The 22,711-nt window shown below is 67.5% G+C and overlaps 3 protein-coding genes across 3 annotated transcripts; 1 reads left to right on the forward strand and 2 right to left on the reverse strand.

Moving 5' to 3' along the window:
- Nucleotides 1-345: 345 nt before the first annotated feature.
- GGCX (gamma-glutamyl carboxylase) lies at nt 346-5,752 on the forward strand. The gene is made up of 15 exons (XM_035568753.2): nt 346-383; nt 475-708; nt 797-955; nt 1,749-1,914; nt 2,541-2,619; nt 2,731-2,837; nt 2,918-3,081; nt 3,162-3,430; nt 3,866-3,997; nt 4,092-4,243; nt 4,311-4,480; nt 4,562-4,692; nt 4,763-4,910; nt 5,121-5,316; nt 5,396-5,752. The coding sequence occupies exons 1-15, from the start codon at nt 359-361 to the stop codon at nt 5,547-5,549; spliced, it is 2,286 nt and encodes a 761-aa protein (XP_035424646.2). The 5' UTR covers nt 346-358; the 3' UTR covers nt 5,550-5,752.
- On the reverse strand, nt 5,641-10,496 carry MAT2A (methionine adenosyltransferase 2A). The gene is made up of 9 exons (XM_035568754.2): nt 10,318-10,496; nt 8,853-8,930; nt 8,637-8,759; nt 8,453-8,565; nt 8,235-8,378; nt 7,906-8,124; nt 7,645-7,827; nt 7,420-7,553; nt 5,641-6,927 (listed from the first exon to the last, which is right to left on the reverse strand). The coding sequence occupies exons 1-9, from the start codon at nt 10,406-10,408 to the stop codon at nt 6,825-6,827; spliced, it is 1,188 nt and encodes a 395-aa protein (XP_035424647.1). The 5' UTR covers nt 10,409-10,496; the 3' UTR covers nt 5,641-6,824.
- A 2,620-nt stretch (nt 10,497-13,116) lies between these two features.
- LOC118259370 (histone H2A.V) lies at nt 13,117-18,512 on the reverse strand. Its single transcript, XM_035568834.2, has 5 exons — nt 18,356-18,512; nt 15,096-15,173; nt 14,469-14,582; nt 13,969-14,098; nt 13,117-13,447 (listed from the first exon to the last, which is right to left on the reverse strand). The coding sequence occupies exons 1-5, from the start codon at nt 18,356-18,358 to the stop codon at nt 13,386-13,388; spliced, it is 387 nt and encodes a 128-aa protein (XP_035424727.1). The 5' UTR covers nt 18,359-18,512; the 3' UTR covers nt 13,117-13,385.
- Between the last annotated feature and the right edge of the window lie 4,199 nt (nt 18,513-22,711).

The raw sequence follows: 22,711 nt of genomic DNA on the forward strand, positions 1-22,711 counted from the left end.
GGTCAGGGAACCCCGCGGGGTTGCCGTGGGGTGAGGGGGCGGGGAAAGCGGGAGGGGTCAAGGGTCAGAGGTCACGGAGGGGGCAGGGGTCGGGGGGTTGGGGGGGGCGTGGGGTCAGAGGTCATGGGGCTGGGGGAGGGGCCGCAGGGGGGGCAGCGAGCGGGGGTGGGGGAGGGGAGGGGGAAAGGGGGGGAGGGTCGGGTCGGTGACCGCAGCGGGGTCAGAGGTCAGCGGGTCAGAGGTCAGGGGGCGGGGCCGGGCATCGCCCCCCCCCCCCCCCCCTCCTCGTTCCCCCGCAGCCGTTGGCCGCCGGGCGGTGCCGTGACGGTGACGTGGCGAGGGGGGCGGGCACCCGGCCATGGCGGCGGCGGCGGCGGCGATGGGTGCGGGCACCGGGTGCCACCGGGAGGGCGGCGGGGACCCGCTGCGCCCCCTGCGCCCCTGACCTCTGACCTCCGACCTCTGCCCCTCCAGGCCCAGCCCGGCGGCGGCGAGCGGGACGCGGGGCGGAGGAAACGGCAGCGGCGACACCGGCACCGGAGGAGCCCCCGGTGCCCTGCGGGGCCCCCTCCGGTGGGCGTCCCCCGGGCCGTGCCCGGCGCCTGCTGGGCTTCGAGCCGCGGGAGCTGGCGAGCTGGGGGCGCCTCGTGCGGCTGCTGCACCGCCCCCGCGACCCCGCCGCGCTCGGGGCCTTCCGGGCCGCCTTCGGTGAGCGGCGGTGACGCCGGGGCACCGGGAGCGGGACCCCGCCGCCGCGGCCCCCGGTGGCTCACGGTGTCCCCGCCGCGCCCCCCAGGGCTGCTGATGGCGCTGGACGTGCCGCAGGAGCGGGGCCTGGCGCGGCTGGACCACCGGTACCTGGACGGGCTGGAGGTGTGCCGCTTCCCCCTGCTGCCCGGCCTGCGGCCGCTGCCACTCGACTGGATGTACCTGGTGTACGGCGTCATGCTGCTGGGTACGGGGCCACGGGGCCACGGGGACAAGGACGGGGGGACGGGAGGAGCAGGACGGGGGGACAGGGGCATAGGGCACGGGGACATCAGGACATGGGGCATGGGGACACGGGGACAGCAGAACAAGGGGACGGGGACACAGGGACAGCAGGACATAGGGATGTGGGGACAGGGGCAGCAGGAGGCAGGGGCATAGGGCATGGGGACAGGGACATCCAGACATGGGATGTGGGGCATGGGGACACAGGGACAACAGGACACAGGGGTGGGGACAGGAGGACGCATGGACATGGGGACAAAAGGGCATGGGGATGTGGGGGTGGGGACAGCAGGACACAGGGACATGGAGGCACAGGGACAGAGGGGCATGGGGACATGGGGACACGGACATGGGGACACAGGGACATCAGGACATGGGGGGGATATACGGACAAGAGGATGGGCACATCAGGACATGGGGACACAGGGACATGGATCAGGGTGGGACGGAGACAAGTACGGGGCACACGGGGATGGCCATGTTGGGGACAGGGACATGGGGACACTGGGACACGGTGATAGCTGGGTGGCACCAGGCACAGTGCACATGTGGGCGGCCACCATGATGGGGGCAGGGGGACAACGGGGACAGGGGAACAATGGGGACAGGGGGACAATGGGGACAAGGACACGGGGACACGGGGCTGGGTGCCACAGGACCCCATGGGGAGCGGGTGATGGGGCCAGACGCCAGGGTGGCGAAGGGGACGGGGGGGTGGCAGGGGGGTGACAGCAGGTGACAGCGGGTGACGACAGGCGCGCTGGGCATCATGGTGGGGTTCTGCTACCGGCTGAGCACCCTGGCCTTCCTGGGGCCCTACTGGTACCTGCTGCTGCTGGACAAGACGACGTGGAACAACCACTCGTACCTCTACGGGCTGCTGGCCTTCCAGCTGGCCCTGGTGGGCGCCGACCGCTACTGGTGGGCACGGGGACACGGGGACACCTGGGGACATGGCGGGAGGGGGGGGGACGCCGCTGTGCGGTGGGGTAAGGGGGATAAGGGATGGGGGTGCTGGGGTGTCGGGGAGGGTGCGGGGTGCTGGGGGGGGAGTAGTGGGTGCGGGTCACCTGGGGGTGGCACTGGCCTCGGTGTCCCCAGGGGGGTGGGATGGGCTCTGGTGTCCCTCTGGGACATCAGGGTCCCTGTGGTTAAGGGGTGACACAAGCCCTGGTGTCCCCATGGCTCAGGGTACCCAAATGGGTGACACAAGCCCTGGTGTCCCCGTGGTTCCCCATGTGTCAGAGTCCCCTGACAGGTGACACAAGCCCCGGTGTCCCCATGGCTCAGGGTACCCTAACGGGTGACACAAACCCCGGTGTCCCCATGGTTCCTCGTAGCTCAGGGTCCCCCCAGGATGACACAAGCCCCGGTGTCCCCATGGTTGTTCCCTGTGGCTCGGGGTCCCCCCATGGTGTCACAAGCCCTCGTGTCCCCATGGTTCCTCATGGCTCGGGGTCCCCCCAAGTGGCACAAGCCCCGGTGTCCCCGTGGCGGTGTCCCCTGCCCCCCACGCCACCCCCAGCACCATGCCCCCCCCCCCGCAGGTCCATCGACGGGCTCCTGCGCCCGCAGAAGCGCAACGCCCACGTGCCCCTGTGGAACTACACCCTGCTGCGTGCCCAGGTGGGTGCCGGGGGGCGGGGGGGTGGAGGGGACGACGACACACAGGTGACAGGGGGACATCCCCGCGTGTGCCACCCACCCCCGGCCTCACCGCCCCCCAACCCCCCGCAGATCTTCATCGTCTACTTCATCGCGGGGCTGAAGAAGCTGGACGCCGACTGGGTGGGCGGCTACTCCATGAGCTCCCTGGGGCGCCACTGGCTCTTCGCGCCCTTTCGGTGAGCGGGGGGCGCCGGGGGGGCTCCGGGGGTGGGGTGGGGGGGTTGTGACGACGGTGACAATGACGGTGACGCGGCAGGCTGGTGCTGTCGGAGGAGATGACCAGCCTGCTGGTGGTGCACGGCGGCGGGCTGGCGCTCGACCTCTCCGCCGGCTTCTTGCTCTTCTTCGACGCCACGCGGCCGCTCGCCCTCATCTTCGTCACCTACTTCCACTGCATGAACTCGCAGCTCTTCAGCATTGGTGAGGGGGGGGGGCAGCACCCCGGGGACAGGCTGGGGGGGCTCGGGGGGGCCCTAATAATGTGTCCCGTCACCCCCCAGGCATGTTCTCCTACACCATGCTGGCCAGCAGCGGGCTCTTCTGTGACGCCAGCTGGCCCCGGCGCCTCTGCGCCCGCTGCCCGAGGTGGCTCCGGGGGGGGCTGCCCAGCACCGAGCCCCCCCGGCGCAGCCCTGATTGTCACTACGGGGAGGGGGGAGCTGGGGGGGCGCGGGGGGGGCTTCGTCCCCGGCAGCACCTGGCGGCCGCCTTCACGCTGCTCTACGTGGCGGAGCAGCTCTTCCTGCCCTACTCCCACTTCATCACCCAGGTGGGGGCGATTTGGGGGCATTTTGGGGGGTTTTGGTGAAGGGGGGGGTGCGGGGGGGACGTGGGGGGGCATTGCTTGGGGGGCATTGCACACAAGGGTGATGCTGGGCTGGTGGGGGGGGGGGGGGATGTGGGGATGGGGACACCGCTGGGGGTATGGGGACACGTGTGGGGGAAAATAGGGGCACATGGTCACTGCTGGGGGGTATGGGGACACTGCTGGGGGGCACGTAGGGGTATAGGGACACTGCTGAGTGGCATGGGGACACTGGTGGGGGTCACATAGGGATGTGGGGACATTTCTTGGGGGCACATAGGGGAAGAGGGACAATGCTGGGGGGGGCACATATGGGTACGGGGACACCGCTGGGGGTCCCATCCTTGTCACCACGGGGCGGGCAGGACGCTGACCCCTGCCGCCGCCACCCCCCCCCAGGGCTACAACAACTGGACCAATGGGCTGTACGGCTACTCGTGGGACATGATGGTGCACTCGCGCTTCCACCAGCACGTCAAGATCACGTACCGCGACGGGCTCACCGGGGAGGTGGGCTACCTCAAGCCGGGGGTGAGCAGGGGGGGGCGTGGGTGGGGAAAAGGGGGGGGCAGGGGGGCCCAGCCGGTGATTTTTTTTTTTTTGGGGGGGGGGGTTCCCCGAGAAGGTGTTCACACAGAGCCGGCGCTGGAAGGACCACGCGGACATGCTGAAGCAGTACTCGACGTGCCTCAGCACCATCCTGCCGCGCTACAACATCTCCCAGCCCCAGATCTACTTCGACATCTGGGTCTCCATCAACGACCGCTTCCAGCAGAGGTGGGGGGCTGGGGTTTTGGGGGCCTTTGTGGGGTCCGGGTGGGGCTCTGACAGCGCCGCGCCGCAGGCTGGTGGACCCGCGGGTGGACCTGGTGCGCGCCGAGTGGTCCCCGTGGCGCCGCACGCCCTGGCTGCTGCCGCTGCTGCTGGAGCTGTCGCCGTGGCGCGAGCGGCTGCAGGAGCTGGAGAGCGGCCTGGACGGACACACGGACGTCGTCTTCATCGCCGACTTCCCCGGTGAGGGCGCGGGGAGCGGGGCTGGGAGCTCGCGAGGCCCCCCCCCCCCCCAGCCCCTAAATAATTCGCTGTCGGGCGCAGGCTTGCACTTGGAGAACTTCGTCAGCGACGATTTGGGCAACACCAGCCTGCGGGTGCTGCGGGGCGAGGTGCTGGTGGAGCTGGTGGAGCAGCGCCGCAACCACAGCCTCCAGGAGGGCGAGGGGCTGCAGGTGAGTGGGGGGGGGTCGGGGGGGGTCCTGGGGGGGCTGATGGCCCCATGCCGTCCCCCCCCCGTGGAAGGTGCCCCCCGGGGAGTACCACAAGGTGCACACGGTGTCGCCGGAGCCCTCCTGCTACATGTACACCTACGTCAACACCACGGCGCTGGCGCTGGAGAAGAACCTGACGCAGCTGCAGGAGCTGCGAGAGCGGGTGCAGAACGGCACCGGTGAGCCCTGGCCCCCCAGAACCCGGGGTGGGGAGCCCCCGAAACCCTCACAGACCCCAAAACTGGGCCCCACGTCCCCCTAAACCAGGATGGGGAGCCCCCCAAATCCCCACAGACCCTGATACTGAGCCCCACGACCCCCAAACCTGGGGTGGGGAGCCCCCCAAATCTCCACATGCTCCCCAAAACCGAGCCCCATGCCCCCCTCAGAGACAGAGCCGCTGCCCCCCGAGCTGCGGCCCATCCTGGGGGAGCCGCTGGCGGCGGGGGCCCCGACCGATCCAGTGGTGGCGGCGTTCCTGCGGCGGCAGCGGCGCCTGGAGGAGCTGGAGCGGCGGCGGGAGGCCAGCCTCAGCCAGCGCCTCCACCGCTTCCTCCGCAGGAAGTACTACCTCTTCCGGCGCAGGTGAGCCCCAAAATCTGCTTTTTTGGTGATTTTTGTTGTACCCCCCCCCCCCAAATTGGTGCCTTTTTGCTCCCCACAGCACGCTGATGACCCTCATCTCCCTGCGCAACCTGGCGCTGGGCCGGCCGCCCCTGGAGCAGCTGGCGCAGGAGGTGGCCTTCGCCAACTGGCGCGGCGAGGAAGAGGAGAGCGCACGGCCCGAGGGCGAGGGGCAGGCGCCCCCCGAGCTCTGAGCGTCCCCAGTAAAGTCTCTTTTTTTAAACCCACCCCGCGCACGCTTTTTTCCCTTGGCTTCCCCCCCAGGCAGAGGCTGAGGCAGGGAGGTAGAACCTAGCAGTTTTATTGAGTTGGTTTTCGTGTTGGTTTTTGTTTTTGTTTTTTTTTTTTTTGGAATCGGTGAAATTGAAACAAACGTAATAAAACCTCCAGAAAAATATTAAGAGGGAAAAAAAAAAAAAAAAAAAGAGAAGAAGAGAGAAAGCCCCCCCGCCACCCCCACCCCACTAAGGCGGGTGCTGGGGCGCGGGCCCCGGGGCGGGCAGGTAAACAAGCCGGCTTCTCTGTACCACACCGGCCAAATGCGCCGCGCTCCCGGGGCCAGCCACCCCAAGCTGCCTGCCCCCATCCATCTCCCCCAGGACAACCCAATCCCCTCCTTTTTCACCCCGTTTCGGAGGCCGCCGCGGCCTCCCGGGGTGGGGGAAAGGCGGGGTCAGGGTGCAGGGGGGCTTTCAGGAAAATCAAGAGCTGCCGTCTGAGCCCGGGGGCTTCTCTGTACTCACGCCCCGCGCCTCAGCACACAATAAATACACCACTAGAAAAAACGTTCAAGTATGAAGGGCCGATTCCCCCCCCTTTTCCCCCCCAAAAAGCTCGGCCGAGCCCCCCCAGCGCAGAGCTCGGGCAGGAGGAGGGGGTTGTGCAGTTGTGGGTTCAACTTCAGCTTTCTTATAAAGAAAAAAAAAAAGAGAAGAAAAGAAAGAAAGAAAAAGGTTTCCTCTGGTACCAAACCCGCATGTGGGACGGGGGTGGGCTTGGCTTTAACGCCTGCCCCCCCCCAGCCCCGTGTCACGTACATCCTCCGAGAGGGGAAGAGAGAAAGAGGTGGGAGCGGAGAGGTTAAAATCCGGTTAAGAACCAGCACCAGCGAGGTCCCGGCGGGACCCGGGGGGGCGCGGGGAAGCCCCCGCAGGACAGCGAGAGTTTGGGGGGCACCGTCTCGGAGCTCAGACGTCACGAGATTAAAAAGAAGCCAAGGGGGGGGGGGGCACGGCGGCCGTGGGGCGGGCAGGGAGCTCGCCCCCGCGGGCCGGGGGGGGCCCGGGGAGAGGCACGAGGCCGCGTGTGGTCCCCACGCAACCGAAATCCTGGCGACAGACAGCGGTGGGCGAGAGCAGAGGGAGGACAGGAGAGCTGAGGGCAGAGGAGCTCTTTCCCCCAGAGCCTGAAAGCTTCTCTGTAGCCTACGCCAACAGGAGTGGGGAAAAAAGCCTAACACTTGTTATTTTTTAGTACTTTAGCTTTTTGGGAACTTCCCAGGGGAAACTGTCCCTACCAAAGTGGCCATAGGCTGCAGTCCTCTGATAAATGGGCTTCTTCAGATCCAGATCCCTGGAATATACAAGTCCCGCGCTCAGTGAGAGGGTCCAGGCACCGCCACGCTCACACCTCCCTGCCTGCGGGGCCGGGCGCCGCCTGCCCTGTCCTGCTCCCCCTGCCCGGGGCGGTTGCAGCTTCCCCGGCCGCCCCCAACAAGGCGGAGAAGCTGCAAGCGCGCGGCGCTCAGCTGCCGGCGGATACTTACCCCTCAGCAGCACCCGGTCCGCCCGAAAAAGCACTTATCTTCCGGCTTAAGCGGCTCGTGTCCCAGCCCAAAGGCTGCTCCTGGCCTTTACCTCGGCCGTTTTCCAGGTGCGGAAGAGGCGGCGCCGACGGCCAGCGGCGGCACGAGGCGGTGCCTGCGGGCGGCTGGCTCCGGCCGGGTGCAATTCTGCTCGGGCACCCGCGGCCGCGCCGCTCGGAGGGGACCGCGCGTGCTCGGCGCCTGCCACCCGCCCGCCGCCCCCCCGCCCGCCCCCGCGGCGCGCTCCGCCCGCGCGTTACCTGACGATCACCCCGGGGCGGAGGTCGAAGTTCTTCTTGACGATCTCCAGCAGCTCCCGCTCGCTCTTCTGGGACGTGCCGTAGTGGAAGATGGAGATGGAGAGCGGGTGGGACACGCCGATGGCGTAGGAGACCTGAGGAGCGGGGGGACGCAAAGCAATGGGACTCAAGGCACCGGCAGCACGAGGAGCATTCCCCGGGGAACGGGGCCGTGGTGGCACCCACCTGCACCAGCACCCTGCGGCACAGCCCGGCCTTGATCAGGGACTTGGCCACCCAGCGCGCGGCGTAGGCGGCCGAGCGGTCCACCTTGGTGTAGTCCTTCCCGGAGAAGGCGCCGCCGCCGTGGGCCCCCCAGCCCCCGTAGGTGTCCACGATGATCTTGCGGCCGGTGAGGCCGGCGTCACCCTGCGGGGAGGGAGGGCGTCGTCACCGGCACACGGTGCCGCACCGGCGTGGCGCCAGGCCCCCGGGACGCCGCCGTACCTGGGGGCCGCCGATGACGAAGCGGCCGCTGGGCTGCAGGTGGTAGATGGTGTCGTCGTCCAGGTACTTGGCCGGCACCACGGCCTTGATCACCTTCTCCTTCAGGGCGTCGCGCATCTCGTCCAGGCACACCTCCTCGTCGTGCTGCACCGAGATGACAATGGTGTGCACGCGGATGGGGATGACGGCGCCGCGGTCCTGCATGTACTGAACCGTCACCTGCGAGGAGACGCCGGAGCCTCAGGGGACGCAGAGGAGCAGCCCCGAGGGTCCCCGGCGAGGCAGCTCCAACGGGGCCGGCCGCAGCGGGGCCTTCGTAGGGCCCTGACCTGCGTCTTGGAGTCGGGGCGCAGCCAGGGCAGGGTGCCGTTGCGCCGCAGCTCGGCCAGCTTCGCGTTCAGCTTGTGGGCCAGCACGATGGTGAGGGGCATGCACTCCTCCGTCTCGTCCGTGGCATACCCGAACATCAGGCCCTGCGGGAGAGGCGTGCTCCAGCTCGGCGCCCCCCGGCTCAGCACGGGCAGCGGGAGGTGGCCCCGAGCCTCACCTGGTCGCCGGCACCGATGTCCTCCTCGCTGCGGTCCAGGTGGACGCCCTGCGCGATGTCCGGGGACTGCTGCTCCAGGGCCACCAGCACGTTGCACGTCTTGTAGTCGAAGCCTGAGGAGGGAAAAACATTTGAGCGGGGCCGCCGGCACCGCTGGCCGCGAGGGAGCGGCCCCAGCACGCACCTTTGGAGGAGTCGTCGTAGCCGATGTGCCGGATCGTGTCCCGAACCACCTTCTGGTAGTCCACGACAGCTCGGGAGGTGATCTCGCCCGCCAGCAGGATCATCCCCGTCTTTGCAACCGTTTCTGCGGGGAAAGGAAGAGGAAGGGAGGGGAGGGGAGGTCAGCCCCAGCCCTGCCCGCCCCACGCCGCCTCCCCGGGGGGGGGCGCCGACTCACCGCAGGCCACCTTGGCGTCGGGGTCCTGCTTGAGGTGGGCGTCCAGCACGGCATCGCTGATCTGATCGCAGATCTTATCTGGGGAGAAGGCACGGGGCCGTCAGCGCAGCGCGGCACGGCCCTTCCTTCCGCAGCTTCCACGGTAAGCTGCCAGCGCGAGCCGCTGCGCTGCCCGAGCCGGGCACGGACCTCCCATTAAGCCGGCGAACACAGCGTTCTCCTTGTCCCCGCTGCGGGTTATTAGCGTGGAATTTCAGGCATTTGCCCATTAAACCCTCAGAGCTCGAGTTACATTTGGGTCAGGGCTTAGGTTCAGCCACCTACGGCACCGCCGAGAGGGAAACGGCACCGTGGGGCCGGGCAGCACCACCCCGGCTGCCCTAATCCTGCCCCGCGGGCTGCTCTCAGGGGGTTCTTTGGTGCCTGCGGCTGCCCCCATGTGTGCCCAGCCTGGGAAACGGGGTGCCACCAGCAGCCCAGCCCCCCCCAGCACCCAGGATGCTTTACTCAGGGCTAGGAGCCCCCCCCCTTTATTGCAGAGTGTCCCATGGGCCCCGCAGCAAGCAGACAGCTTTGCCGTCCTTGGCGGCGACCTTTCGGGGCGGATTTAGGAGAGGAGGAGAGGCCAGCGCCGCAGCGGGGAGGGGGCTGCAGGAGGCTCCCCTCGCCCCTGCCCGGGGTGAAAGGGCAGCGGGACGGACCTTCAACCCGCGGGGCGATAAGAGGGGCACGCCGTGCCTCGTGCCCGCCTTGCTTCATCGCCCCTCCTGCCCCGCCGCCGGCACGTGACGGCCCCCGCAGCTCCGGTGCCGGGCGAGGGAAGGAGCACGAGGGCGGCTGCGGGGGGTGGGGGGAGGGGGGAGCTGGGGGCTGGAAAACGATGACAACGGGCTTCGGTGTGGGGGGTGGGGGGGCAGAACTGCCGGGGGCTGCTCCCGAGTGTGTGCCCAAAAACGGAGGGCACAAAGGGAGGGCACTAGGGCCGGGGGCAGCCCAGGAGGATGCCGAAGGGCCGAGAATGGGGTGGGGGGAGCACATCCCGGGGGGGGGGGGGGGACGACACCGGTGTCCGCCCGGTGCTCAGGGCGGCCCGGAAGCTGCTTAGTCACGGCGGTGACTCACGGCCGGGCCCCCCCCCCGGCGGCATCACCCCGGGGGCGGGCACGGAGCCCCCACCGGGGGGGGGGGGGGCACAAAACCAACCCCCCCCCCCCCCCCCATTTTTCTCACCCGCCCCCCCCGCCCTCCCCACGCGGGAACCACGTGCGCGCCGGGCCCGCAATGCGGCGCGCGCCGCCCCGCCACTGCGCGCGCGCCCGGTGGCGTCATCGCCTCCCCCCTCCCCTCCCCGAGCAGGCCGCGCGCGCGACCCCCCCCCCCCTTTTATCCTCCTCCTCCCCCCCTCCCCTCGCTGAAGCGGCCTCGCGCCTGCGCGCTGCCCGCCTCGGCCCGGCCCGGCCCGCACCTGGGTGCCCCTCGCCCACGGACTCGGAGGTGAAGAGGAAGGTGCCCTCCTCGATGAACACCTCGTGGAAGCCGTTGAGCTGCCCGTTCATGGCGGCGGGGAGGCGGGCGGGCGGAGAGCAGAGCGCGGGGCGGAGCCGGCGGGCGGAGCGGGGACGAGCAGCTTCGGCGGCCGCGGCGGACTGAGCGGGGCGCCCGCCGCCCCGCCTCTATTTATATCCTCCTCGCCCCGCCCCTCCCGGCGGCGCCGGCCAATGGAGTGCGCAGCGCGCGCCGCGAGGCGGGGAGGCGGGACCACGAGGGGCGGGCGGGGGGGGGCGGGTTACGTAACGCCGAGCGCTGCCCTCGGCGGTGCCGCTCCCCCGAGCAGCCCGCGGGGAGGCGAGCCGTGAGCTCGGTGTGTACCGCGGCCGGGGCGCCCCTCCTTGCCCTCACCCCGCGGCGGAGCGGGCACCGAGCGGCTCCCCCCGGCTCGCTCCCCCCCTGCGCGGCCACATGGACCCGCCCGCTGTGCCCGGCGGCGGGAGGCGCGGCGGGCGCATGCGCACGGCCGTGAAGGGAGGGGGAAGGGGAAAGGGCCGCGCACGCGCAGTGCGGCGGCGGCGGGCGGGCGGCGAGGACGGCCCCTCCCGGGCGCCGCCATCTTGCGCGCCTGAGGCGCCGCCATTGTGCGGCCCGCGGCGCCCCCCCCGGTGCTCCACCCCCCCTCGGGGCCCCCCCGCCTCACCGGGGCCTCGCCCCCCGCCCTCCCGGGCCGGCCCCACCCGCCCCGGTTCCCTCCCCCCCGCCGTAGGCCCGGCGCCTCCCGCCGCCATCTTGTGCCGGGCAGCTGAGGGGCGCGGGGCCGCCTGACGCAACGGGCCGCGGGGGTTGCAGCGCTGGGGCCGGCCCCGCTCCCGCCGCCGCCTCCCCGCCGCCCGGCCCTGCCCCGCGGCCAGCTGTGGGTCCGGCGCCGCCTCCCCGGCGCCAGCACGGCCACGGGGCGGGCCCGAGGTGTGGGGTCAGGACAGACGGACGGGGCAGGTCGGACGGACGGACCGCGGGGTGTGTGTGTGGGGAGCTGCTCGAGCAGGACAGACGGACAGCAGCGAGCTGCGTACAGGACAGACGGACACCTGCGGACCCCCCCCCCCCCCCCCCAAGGTGGATGGAGAGCAGGGGCCTGCCTGGTCAGGACAGACAGATGCCTGTACAAGACAGACGGACACCTGGGACCCACGCTCTCAGGACAGATGGACACCAGGAACCTGCCCACACAAGAGGGATGGACGCCAGGGACCCCCCCCATCCAGGACAGACGGACATCCAGGACACCCCCCCCAAGACAGACAGACACCCAGGACCCTCCCCCCCACGACAGACGGACACCCAGGTACCCCCCTCAAGACAGACAGACGCCTGGGACCCACGTGCCCAAGACAGACAGACAACCAGGGCAGACAGATACCTGGCACCCACATGCTCCAGGTAGGACACCCAAAATCCCAGGACAGACGGACAGATCTCCAAGATAGATACACACCCATGCTTCGCATGCCCAGGACAGACGGACAGATGCCCGAGATAGACGCACACCCACGATTCACGTGCCCAGGACAGACGGAGAGCCAGGACCCACACACCTGGGACAGGTAGCGACCAGGACAGACGGACCCACCCCAGTGCCCTACACACACCCAGGAGAGACAAACCCTCGGAACCTGCACGCCCGGGACAGACACCTCGGAGCACACGCTTAGGACAGACGGACACCCCAAAGCCACATGTTTAGGACAAACAGACACCATGAACCCGCATGTTTAGGGCAGACAGACACCCTGAACCCACATGTTTAGGATAAACAGACACCCCAGGCCCACACGTTTAGGATAAAAAGACACCCCAAACCCACACATTTAGGACAGACGGACGCCCCCCAACCCTCATATTTAGGACAGACATCCTGGACCCATGGATTTAGGACAGACAGACTCCCTGAACCCACATGTTTAGGGCAGGCAGACACCCCAACCCTCATATTTAGGACAGACCTACACCCCACACCCATGTATTTAGGACAGACGGACACCCCAAACCCCCTATACTTAGGGCAGACAGACATCCTGAACCCACGCGTATAGGACAGACAGACACCGCAGACACACGTATTTAGGACAGACGGGCACCCTGGACCCCCTATATTTAGGGCAGAGGGACACCCCAGGCCGCATATTTAGGGCGGACTCCCTGAACCCACACGTTTAGGGCAGACAGACACCCCGAACCCACACATTTAGGACGGACGGACACCCCAGGCCAGTTCCCGCCCCACCCTGCCAGCTGCACAGGCTGGGGGGCGGAGCCTCTCGCCCCGCCTGCACATTTGCATAGGGGGCGTGGCCACCCCTGTTTGCATTTGGGGCGGGAAAGCGCCGCACCCAGACCTCCGCCCAGGGCCGGGGGGGCCCCTGGAGGCCCCGGTGCCAGCGGAGGCCCCTGTGGAGGGGGGGAAAGCTGGGGGGGACACGGGGGGACACCCGTCCTCTGGGGACACAGGGGGGGTGCCCCGCTTTTCCTGACGCCCCCCCCCCGCGGGTGCTGCAACTCTCGGAGGCTGGAAAGGAGCCCCGGGTGGTTCCTGGCGGGACCTGGCTCCCCGTCCCGCTTCTCAGCGCGTTCCTCCAGCTCCGAGATAACGCCGCGCCCCCAGAGCGTTATCTCCCACGGAAACAGCCCCACCTAAACCCCCCCCCCCGCCAGGGGCTTCCAAGAGCCACGGTGCAACCCCCCCGGGCCCTCAACACCAGACGCCGACAGCGGGTTTTGTAAAAAATGGTTTATCCGTTCCATTTTTGTATAAAACACACGGGAGAAACCTAGCCAATCAACACACGAATCGCCGCCACGTGACAAGGTAACTTTTTGTCAAACTTTGAACCTAAAGACCATACAAATGTTTGCTCCTGTCTACAGTCAATTGTCTATGCTCTTCCATCGAACTATTCCTTAAAAAAAAATTCCACATATCCCCGGCTTTCTTCTGTCCCGGTTACAGCACGACAGGGAGGACGCGGGCTGGTTACGACTCCTTTACGCGGTTTTCTGCTGTCCCTTCTTCCCGATCAGAGACTTGTGGATGTGGGGGATCACACCTGCGGGGAGAACAACTCGTCACGACGTGCTTAGCCGCCGGGAGTTTCCTCTTCCCTCCCGTCCTGCCATAAATCTGCCGTCCTGGAGGGGGAGGCAGCTCCCCCCGCGCTAAAGGACGCGGGGTTTGGGGGGAGAGAAGCTGAGCGCTGAGGCCCACGCTTCGGGAAGGAGCAAGGCTGCCCCAGCAGAAGCCTCTCAGAGAGGTGGTGCGAGGATCTCAGCAAATCGTGGACCCCCCCCCGGCACGCAGCGGGGCAGGCACGCCGCTCGCCACGCGCCTGGGAAAGCCCGGATGGGAAAAAAAACCAGAAAACCAATCCAACAGCCCGTGAGGAGCAGCAGCGAGGAAGCCCGGAGCTGAGGGGCGAGCTCTTAGCAGCTCCCCAGCGCCGCCCATCGCCGCCGATTCCAGCCCAAAGCGACCGCGCTGGCTAAGCGGGCTGAATTCCGCCCCAAATCACCCTCCTGCCTCTCCGCATGGCCAGGGGAAGGAGCGGAGGAGCCCCGCGGCCCCGCTTACCTCCCCCAGCAATGGTGGCTTTGATGAGGGAGTCCAGCTCTTCGTCGCCGCGGATGGCGAGCTGCAAGTGCCGGGGCGTGATCCGCTTTACCTTGAGATCCTTCGAAGCGTTGCCTGCCAGCTCCAGCACCTGGCGAGAGACCAGCAGCGCCGTGAGCCTCGGGGAGGCTCAGAGGGGGCTCAGAGCACCTCCAAGGGCCAGGAGGAGCCGAAAGCTCTTCCCTCTTCCTGGAGCCAGCGGGCATGCGGAGCACTGGCACCGCGCCCGCCCGTCCCCGTGTCACCGGAAGTTTTTCCAGAAAAATCTTCCCGATTTTTTTTTTCCCTCCCCCCGCCCCGTTACAAACCCAGCGGGAACCCCAGCCGCCTTCCCAAAACTAAAATCAGCACAACAGAAGAAGTGACGGGGAATAAAAGCAGGACAAAACCCGACGGCTTGGGATTAAACGCCCTCACAGGTCGGCCGGCTCTCGGAAGGCGAGCGGCCGCCGCGCCCTCACCTCAGCAGTGAGGTACTCGAGGATGGCCGCGCTGTACACCGCGGCGGTGGCGCCCACTCGCCCGTGGCTCGTGGTGCGCGTCTTCAAGTGCCTGTGGATGCGGCCCACCGGGAACTGGAGAGGAAGCAACGGAGACGGGGTGAGCACCAGGTACTGGATCCCTGCCCCGGGTGCGTGCCGGTACCGGGCTGCACCGGGGCCACTTTTCCCCAGACCCCGCCCCGGGACAGAGTTCCTACACCGAGATAAATTTTAGCCCCCATTTAACGACGAGGAGCGCTGCGCGCAGGGGAGAGGGGCACAGAACTGGGTGAAAGGACCAGCAGAGCCCCCCCCACGCGCTCGCTGTGGTACCCCACGACCCCCAAAGCCTTCCAGGCCAGCCCCGGGACGGATCCTTCCCGCTGAGAGCCGGGAGCGAGTGCCCCCGCCCCGCGAGGGCCTCCCCACCCCGCCACAGCCAGGGCGGCGCTGGAAGAAACGACAGCAGCGGCACCACCCCGCTGTCGTTGTGATAAAACAGGGGAAAACAAAAAAGGGGCTGCGGCACCCCGCCCCTCGGACGCAGGGGGTTCGTTACCTCCGCGACGTTTCACAGCCCGGGACCGCGAGGCGGCCGCACGTTACCTGCAGCCCGGCTCTCTGGGAGCGGGACACCGCCTTGGCCTTGGCCTTGCCGCTGTCCTTGCCAGCTTTACCTCCAGCCTGCGGAGACAGAGCCCTCGTTAGTCCTGCCCCTGAGAGCGCGCCCGCTGACGAAGCCACCTCGGTTCTCGCCCCCCACCCCGGGATAATTTTCCGCGCTTGCTGCCGGGCCCGCTGCTTTCAGAGCAGCCCCGGGCGCGTTTCCGCTACCAGGCGAGCGGAATTCTCACGTTTCCTGTTACCGCTAGTTCCAGTCTTTTCCCAGAAGGCGGCAAACAGGGGAAAACCAGCAGAGAGCAGTTGTTGTTTCGCAGCAGCAGCTGGGAGAAATCTAGGATTTGGGGTCGGTTCCTGTCGGGCACGCAGCAGCACCTTTCTGAACGCCAGGATTCGCGGCTCAGCACCGCGCGTTTCCAGGGCGATCCCTTCTCCTGGGAGCTGCTCCCTGCCACAGGCGCCCTGCAAAGCCCCGAGCGCGGCTCTGGGAGCCAGGGGGGGAACGAGGAGGAACCGGCCACATGCGGGCGGCTCTCTCACATCCGCCTAAACAGGATCACGGGAGCGAGGCGCTAATTAAAGCCTGAAGTCGCTAATTCTGACGGGAAGAGCCTCCCGGAGGCTGTGAGGGGCGCAGGGGAGGCAATTTTTAGTTAAGGTGAGGGCGGGCCGGGCCGTCCTGACCCCAACGCCATCCCATTCTGAGAAGGGATGGGAGCAGGGCTGGCTGCAACCGAGCTGTGGCCAGCCGGCAGCCGCCCGCCCCGCTCTGCCAGAAGCGGCCACGGGATCCGGAGCGCCCCAGGAGACGAAGGTAACGCTAACTGGGCACGCAAATCCCCACAACAAGGTGCTGCCTTACCACGGGAAAGGCTTCGCTGTGCGGCACACCCGAGGTCCGTGTCCCCGCGCAGCGAGGCCGGCGTCAGAGCAGCCCGGTTCCACCACCCCGCAGAGCCCTTTGGGCTCCGGCACAGAGCACAGAGACGCACGCCAAGCTGCACGGGGAAGGTGTTTAATTTGGAAGCGGAGCGGTGCTGGGCGAGGTGGCGGAGCCGGGGCCAGCTTCCTGCAGCGTGAAGCAGGAGGCCGCAGCCGCTCCTCCCTGCTCAGGGAAAGCTGGCACCTGGCAAGCGCGCGGCGTTTTGGCAGCCGGCACCGAAACGGGGCTTCCTCGGGGAGCGGCCGGCTCCGGTTCCTTCGGGAGGGCAGCGAGAGCGAGATTCCTTACACTGAGGGAGCTCGGGGAGACACATGCGAAGCATTTTGAGGCACCACACTTGAGGATCCCCTCGCTGGTGCGGCTCTGGGAACCCCGAGCAGGAAGCGGAGCTCCTCGTGTCGGTGCGAGGCCTCCAAACTTGGCGCAGAAGACTCAGGGAAGGATATTTTCGGCTGGGCTTCTCTTTCCTGGCGAGGCAGCTTTGGAAAAGAGCACTGGGTGCTCGCACTGCGAGCTTTTATTGGCCAGCGTCGCGACTTCCCTGTCGGGTCCCCCAGCTGGCAGCTTCCTGCTCGCTCGTTATTCGAGCAGGAGGGGAAGGGGTCGGACACGAGGGGCCACGAGTCCCGAGCTGTCCCCATCCCGGGGAGGAGAAGCCTCGCGCCGGCTGCCCACCATCGCAGCTCATCGCGGCCTTCCTCCTGAGCCCGGGGATTTCTTCCTCTGCTCAGGAAGGGAGGCCGGAGGAGGCTGGCAGGTTACGCTGCCCGGCATGCACTGTCCAGAAAATCCCAGGCATTAACACCTGCGGTGCGTTCGGCTTTCACTTGAGTCCCTCACCCCAAGCAAACCAGGTCGAGCTGTCAGCCCCTGCCCATCTGGGGGGAACACGCTGGCCATCGACATCCCTGAACCCTGGAGTTTTCCTGAGGAAAAGCTCCGCGGAAGGCCGCAGCACTCATAACCCAGCGCAGGAGCAAAGTGGGGAACGCAGCCTCGCTAGTTTACTAGCGGAGAACCAGATTAATTAAATCTATCACCACTGCCTCTCTCTCCAGAGGAGTCAGGACCCGTTAAATCCAGGACGAGCCCTGGCCCCAGCAGCTTCACTCCCCCAGCGAGCAGGGGGAGGGTGCACAGGTCCCTGTCGCCCCAGGGAGCCACTCGCTGGGAGCCCCCACGCACCTCGCTCTGTTTCGGAGGCAGCAGGGAGCTGCTGCCAGCCCTTCTACAAATGTTTGCCTCCACGGTTGCGTTTTCAAGGAGAAAAACAAACTTTGGCTGCCGTTCTCAGCTTGGTTTCGCAGCACCACCGGTGGTGTTTACTGACAGCGCCCGTGCGACACCCGGCCCCACAGCTCTCCCTGCCGATGCCGCACTGAGCCGTTCTCAGAGCGCGTTCCCCTACCTATACTTGCTAAAAGAACAAGCTTCTCGTCCGCAGCCACCGGTTACAGGGCGCCCAGCAGCGCAGGGAGGCGAGGGTTGCATAATTTCACCCGGCACTTCCACCTCAGCCAGCGCAGGCTCCTCCTTAGCCTAAGCCGCTCGCTCTAAGTTACAGACCCCGGCACCGAGAGGCGGAAAGGGAGGAAGAAAAACCCAAGCTTGGCGACCTCCAGCCCGGAGCTGCCACCCCTGCGTGTGCTTCGGGAAGAGCCAAAACCCTGACCCCCAGCGCGAGCTCCGGCAGCCGGGCCCTAAACCCGGCAGCAGCACGGCCCCACGGGGAGTAAACAAGCACCGGGAGCAGCAGAAGCGGGACCTTCCCCACGAGTTTCGGGTGCCGCAGGGGGTTAAACCCCCGGCTGCCTTCCCCAACCCTCCCCGCCCCCCCCTCAGGAAGCCCCCGCGGAGAACGAAGGAGCCCAAACCCCGGCAACCAGCGGGGGCGGCAGGGCCGGGGCTGCCCCGTTCACCCCCCGGTGTGACGCGGCCCCGGGGGAGCCCGGGGGCACCGCGCGGGGCCTCTTCACGGGACCGCGGGGGGCTGGGAGCTGCCAGGAGCCCGTGCGGTACCACGGGGCAGGCCGCCGCCGGGCCGGCGTCCCCGCGACTCCAACCGGGAGGGGACCGGGGGCGCTGCGAGCGACAACGGGACCGGGGACAGGGCCCGGAGGTCGTGACAGGGCCCGGGGCCTCCTGACAGGGCCGGGGCCCCCCGACAAGGCCCGGCCCCGGCCCCGGTCCCGGTCCCCCCGCGGCTCCTCCCCGGTCCACCTCCCGCCACCCCCGGGCCCACCGGAACGTCCCCGGGTCCCCCGGGCACGGGCCGAGCCCGGCGGCCGCCGCCGCCCCTCACCATGGTGCCGCCGCCCGAGTCCGCGCTGGAGCCGCCTCAGGAGCCGCCAGACAATGACCCGCCCGAGCGCGACGCCCGCCGCCGAGACCCCCGCAGCCAATCACGGCGCGCCGTGCTTATTTGAACGGCCCGCTCGGACCAATCGGCGAGCGGCTTCTTGCTACCCCCTCCCGACCAGCTCCCTCCGCTGGCCCCGCCCCTCGACCCGTTTAACGGCCGGTGGGGTTTTTTTTTTTAGCTTTGCACACGGCACGCAGGGCTGAGGGGAGGGGGCGGCGCAGGGGAGTGACGTGTCGGAGAGCCAATAGGAAGAGCCGATCCCGCTGAGGGAGGCGGGGTTGGAAGGATAGACATGCGGCGGAGCCAATGGAAGGGGAGAAGAGGCTTTCCCGCCCATTCTCTCTCCCCGCCCCCCGGGTTGTTTGTTTGTGAGGGGGGGGAGGGGGCGGCTGCGGGGCCCTGAGGGGAACCGGGGACGGGAACCGGGCAGCGGGGGCGGCCTCTGGAGGGCCCCCGGTTGTGATCCAGGCCCCGTGGCCGTCGTCTGTCCGCCCGCCCGTCCCCTTGAGGGGCCCCAGCGCCGCCCCCGTGAGGAGAGGCCGCGGCTCCCAGCCCGGCCTGAGGGGAATTCACCCCCGGGACGCCGAGGGGGCGCCCTTGTGTGGTGTTTTTATATTTTTTTTTCGCAGGAAATTCCCCCAATAAAAGCCGGTGATGCCCTAAAGGGGAGCACGGTGGGGCTGGGGTGGCCCCGGTGCCCCCCCCCCCCCGGTGCGGGTTTCGGTCGGGGCTGGGGGGCTGAGGGGCGGCTTTTCGCCCAGGGGGCTCGGAGGGGAAGGTCGCTGCTAACGGCCGGGATCAAATAGTGCGGAAAAAGCCCCAAAATTCCTCCCGGGAGCCGCTGCAGGTCGTTGGGGCGGCTGTGATGGTAGGGGGGAAAAAGACTTCCCCGTTCCGTTGCGAAGCCAAGCTCCGGGCACGCACCGAGAGCCAGGGAGGGGAATTTTGTGGGGAAATTTGGATTTTAGCGAGCAGGACTTGGGATCGCGTGGAAGCTGCGTCGGGAGCGCAGCACAGGCCTCTGTGCAGAGGCGCTCTGCGTCGGGCTGGCTGTGGCTGTGAATTCTCCAAACGGGAAAAAAAGAAAAATGGAAAGAGGCAAAAATCCCCCATGGAAAGAGCTGCGGAGCCGGACCTGCCCTCACGAGAGGGGGCGCCCCGGCTGCCTCCCCAGGATGTGCAGGACGGACGCTGCCAGGGAGGAGGCGATGGGGGAGATGTAGGGGAGCCTGGGCTGGGGAGGAGGAGGAGGAATAGGAGAAGGAGAGGCCCCCTTATGCCTCAGTTCCCCCCCCCCCCAGCGCTAAGCATCATGCCTCTTAATGCACCCACAGCATTTTTGGGGTGCGTGGGGGGGGGCTCAGCAGCGGATCTGCCCCCCCCCAACCCCACTGCCTGCACCTGCCCCGCAGACAACAACTGCTGCCGGCGCCTGCGGCCCCCACAGCTGTCCCTGGGGCTCGCCACAGCCCCCCTCAGCCTCCCCCGGCCCCCACCGGAGCAGCTGGCACCTTTGGGGGGGGGGGGATGCCACCGGTTCCTTTTTACGAGGCACCAGCACGGATCCGGCTCTGTGGACGGGGTCACGCCAGGTCCCCGAGCCCGGGGGGCTGCGTGCGGCGGTGGCGGCGGCGGTGACGGCCGCGGCTCTCAGTGCGCAGGCGGCTGCCGCCCGTGTCCTCAGATGAGCCCGCGCCCGCAGGGAGCCGCAGAGCTAAATGCGGCGCGGGCTGCGGCGCCTGCGTCACCGCGCGCGGGCCCGGCGTGGGCTGCAGCGCTGCTGGGGTGGGGGTGGGGGGGTGAAAACGGGGGGGGGGGGGGGGGGGGGGAGCACAGCCGTGGGCACCCGCACGTGCCACACGTATGCACCAAGCTTTGCGCCAAACCCTTTTTGCCCTCCCCCTCCCTCGACGGGGGCGATTCCTCGCACTTGCGCCCGCCAGCTGCACGCGATGCGCCTCCCTCCCCCCGCAGCCCACCCCAGCTGTCCCCACGCCTCGGGGGGGGGCCCCCCAAGGGGCTGCGCTGCCCCCGGAGCCCAGCTCGGGGACGAGGCGGCCCTCGGGGCGCTTCCACCGGCACCAGGCACCCCACAGCAATCAGGAGCCCCTCGCTCCCACCCCCAACCCCCCCCCCCCAAAAGAGCGAGACGGAGGCCGGGTGGGTTTTTTTCATTCACTTTTCCGCATACTTTTTATTTGTTACAAACATACAATTCTTTAAATATAGACTGTAAAACTCCATTTGCAAAAATCTGCTACGGTAAGGAGTGCTCGCTAGCATGAGGAGTTCGTCACGTCGGGCGTCATCTTTGCTAGTGGTAAATCCAGGACCTGCCTTCGGCAACCGCCGGCCGCTCCCCGGCGCCTCCCGAAGCCGCCCCGCCGGCCGCAGAGGAAGGGAATGAGAATCGGCCCCGCTGCCGTGGGAGAGGGGGACGGGGCCCCTCCGGGCGCCGGCAGCCCCGCGCTGGGCCGCGTAAAGTGCATGGTTTGCTTTATTTTTTTTTTCTTTCATTAAAAAAATAAGAGGAATAAAACTTTCTTCTTTCGTCAAGGTACTTCGGGGTGAACGTTTTGGTCTCTCAGCAGATATTGCGGAAGCCAGGCCCGGCCCTGGCGCCTCTCCCTCTCTCTCTCCCTCTTTCTCTCTCCCCCTCGCTTTCTGCCTCCAGCTCTCGCGGAGGATCTGCCTCACCCGCCCTGCGCCGACGTTTCACCTCCTCAGCTCTGCCCTGGGCGCGGGACGACCGCGTGCCGGGGACGAGAGCGCTCACCGTTCACCGCGCCGCGTGCAGGACAGACCCGCGCTCGTCCCCTCCGGCGGCCTCGTGCCTCCACGCCGCATTTTCGAGGCCGGTAACGCGCGGCCTCGAGCCTCGCGGCCGCCAGCGTCACCGCCAGCTCCCCGAACCGCGCTGCCCTGGGCGTGGGGAGAGCTCGGCGGGGGCCGCGAGCCCGCCGGCCTCTGTCGCCCTCTCTCCCGGCTCTCTGCGCGCCCGCTCCCGTCCGTCCCAGCGGGTGCCTTCCCGAGCGCCGCTCCCCAGCGGGGCAGAAGCCGGACGGGAGGTCCCGGCGCGCGCCAGGAGCTTACGCCAACACAAACCCCGAGCTCGCACACCGCGCTGCCTGACCGAGCCATCCGGCTCTGGGAGGAAGACGAGGGAGCCTTCCTCCCGCAGCCTCATCCTCGCGGCACGCCTCGCGCTCCCGTTGGAACCCCGCACGCCTTTCCCGTCGGGAAACCACTGCCGGCCCCGCGGCGCGAGCCGAGGCCGCGCTCCTCAGGCAAATATCTGCTGAGAGATTCCTTTGTGCATCGGCTGAAGTACCGTCATCACTCGCTCACGGTTCTTTTTTTTTTTTTTTTCTTTTTTCTTTTTTTTTTCTTTTCTAAAAGAGAAGTTGGCGAGGCCCTCGCCAACGAGAGGAACCGCCCCTCTCCGGAGAGCGGAGCAGCTCGGCGGCTCGCTCGCTCCCGTCCTCGCGAGTCATCCGAGGGCCGCTCGATGAGGGGATCGCGGCCGCCAGCCTCGTGCGCCCGTCACCCTGCGCGGCCGGGAGCGCGGCAGGGACGCTCCGTGGTTTTTCCTTTTCTCTCAGGAGGGAGCGGGGAAATTGAAGCAGTTTTGACTTTAGTGGAGCCGCGGGGTTGGTTTTTTGTTTTTTTTTTGGGGGGGGGGGGGTGATCCCCGCGGGGACCCCTCTGCGGCCGCCTCAGGCTCCGGGCGATCGGCCCAGACGTCTCGGGTATTTACACGAAGTTTTTTTTTGGGGTGCTATACAAGATTTACATTGCCTTTTGTACAGCAGATGCTCTGATAGAGTTGCGCTCTCAAACCGTCCCTTCTGGGGCAACAGAAATCTGGAAGCTCCACCAATTTGGGATTTCCCCCTTCCGGAAAAAAAAATAATAAAATAATACAAACAACGTTTTGCCCGTTTTCTACCGAATCCAAACCGTAAAGAAAAAAGAAACAAACCCCAGCCCCCTGTGCGCACCCCTACGGGTGCGTGTGTCCGTACAAACGGCCGAACCGCCCGACCCGCCGCGCGCCGCCTCCGCCACGGGGACGATTTCGGGAGCGAGCTCCCGGAGCACGAAGCGGCCGCCAAAGCCCACCACGAGGAGCGCCTCCTCGCCCGCCCGCCTCTCCGAATCGCTCTGGCCGGCCGCTGGCAGGGTTAAAAAAAAAAAAAAAAAACTGATTTTTGTTAATCATTTTGTTTTTCCTTTTTTTTTTTTTTTTTTTTTGCTGCGAGATTTCTTCCCCCGACGCGCTCTGCTCTTCTCACC

Source organism: Cygnus atratus, chromosome 27 (genome assembly GCF_013377495.2).
Source record: "Cygnus atratus isolate AKBS03 ecotype Queensland, Australia chromosome 27, CAtr_DNAZoo_HiC_assembly, whole genome shotgun sequence".
NCBI classification, from domain to species: domain Eukaryota; kingdom Metazoa; phylum Chordata; class Aves; order Anseriformes; family Anatidae; genus Cygnus; species Cygnus atratus.

Coding starts and splice junctions, on each gene's coding strand:
- GGCX (XM_035568753.2), top strand. CDS start 359: ATGGCGGCGGCGGCGGCGGCGATGG. Junction 3,082..3,161: donor CTCGCAGCTCTTCAGCATTG/GTGAGGGGGGGG, acceptor GTCACCCCCCAG/GCATGTTCTCCTACACCATG. Junction 3,431..3,865: donor ACTCCCACTTCATCACCCAG/GTGGGGGCGATT, acceptor ACCCCCCCCCAG/GGCTACAACAACTGGACCAA.
- MAT2A (XM_035568754.2), bottom strand. CDS start 10,408: ATGAACGGGCAGCTCAACGGCTTCCACGAGGTGTTCATCGAGGAGGGC. Junction 8,760..8,852: donor CGACGCCAAGGTGGCCTGCG/GTGAGTCGGCGC, acceptor CTTTCCCCGCAG/AAACGGTTGCAAAGACGGGG. Junction 8,379..8,452: donor ACATCGGTGCCGGCGACCAG/GTGAGGCTCGGG, acceptor CCTCTCCCGCAG/GGCCTGATGTTCGGGTATGC.
- LOC118259370 (XM_035568834.2), bottom strand. Junction 14,583..15,095: donor CCCAGAGAGCCGGGCTGCAG/GTAACGTGCGGC, acceptor CTTCCTCTCCAG/TTCCCGGTGGGCCGCATCCA. Junction 13,448..13,968: donor AGCCACCATTGCTGGGGGAG/GTAAGCGGGGCC, acceptor TTCTCCCCGCAG/GTGTGATCCCCCACATCCAC.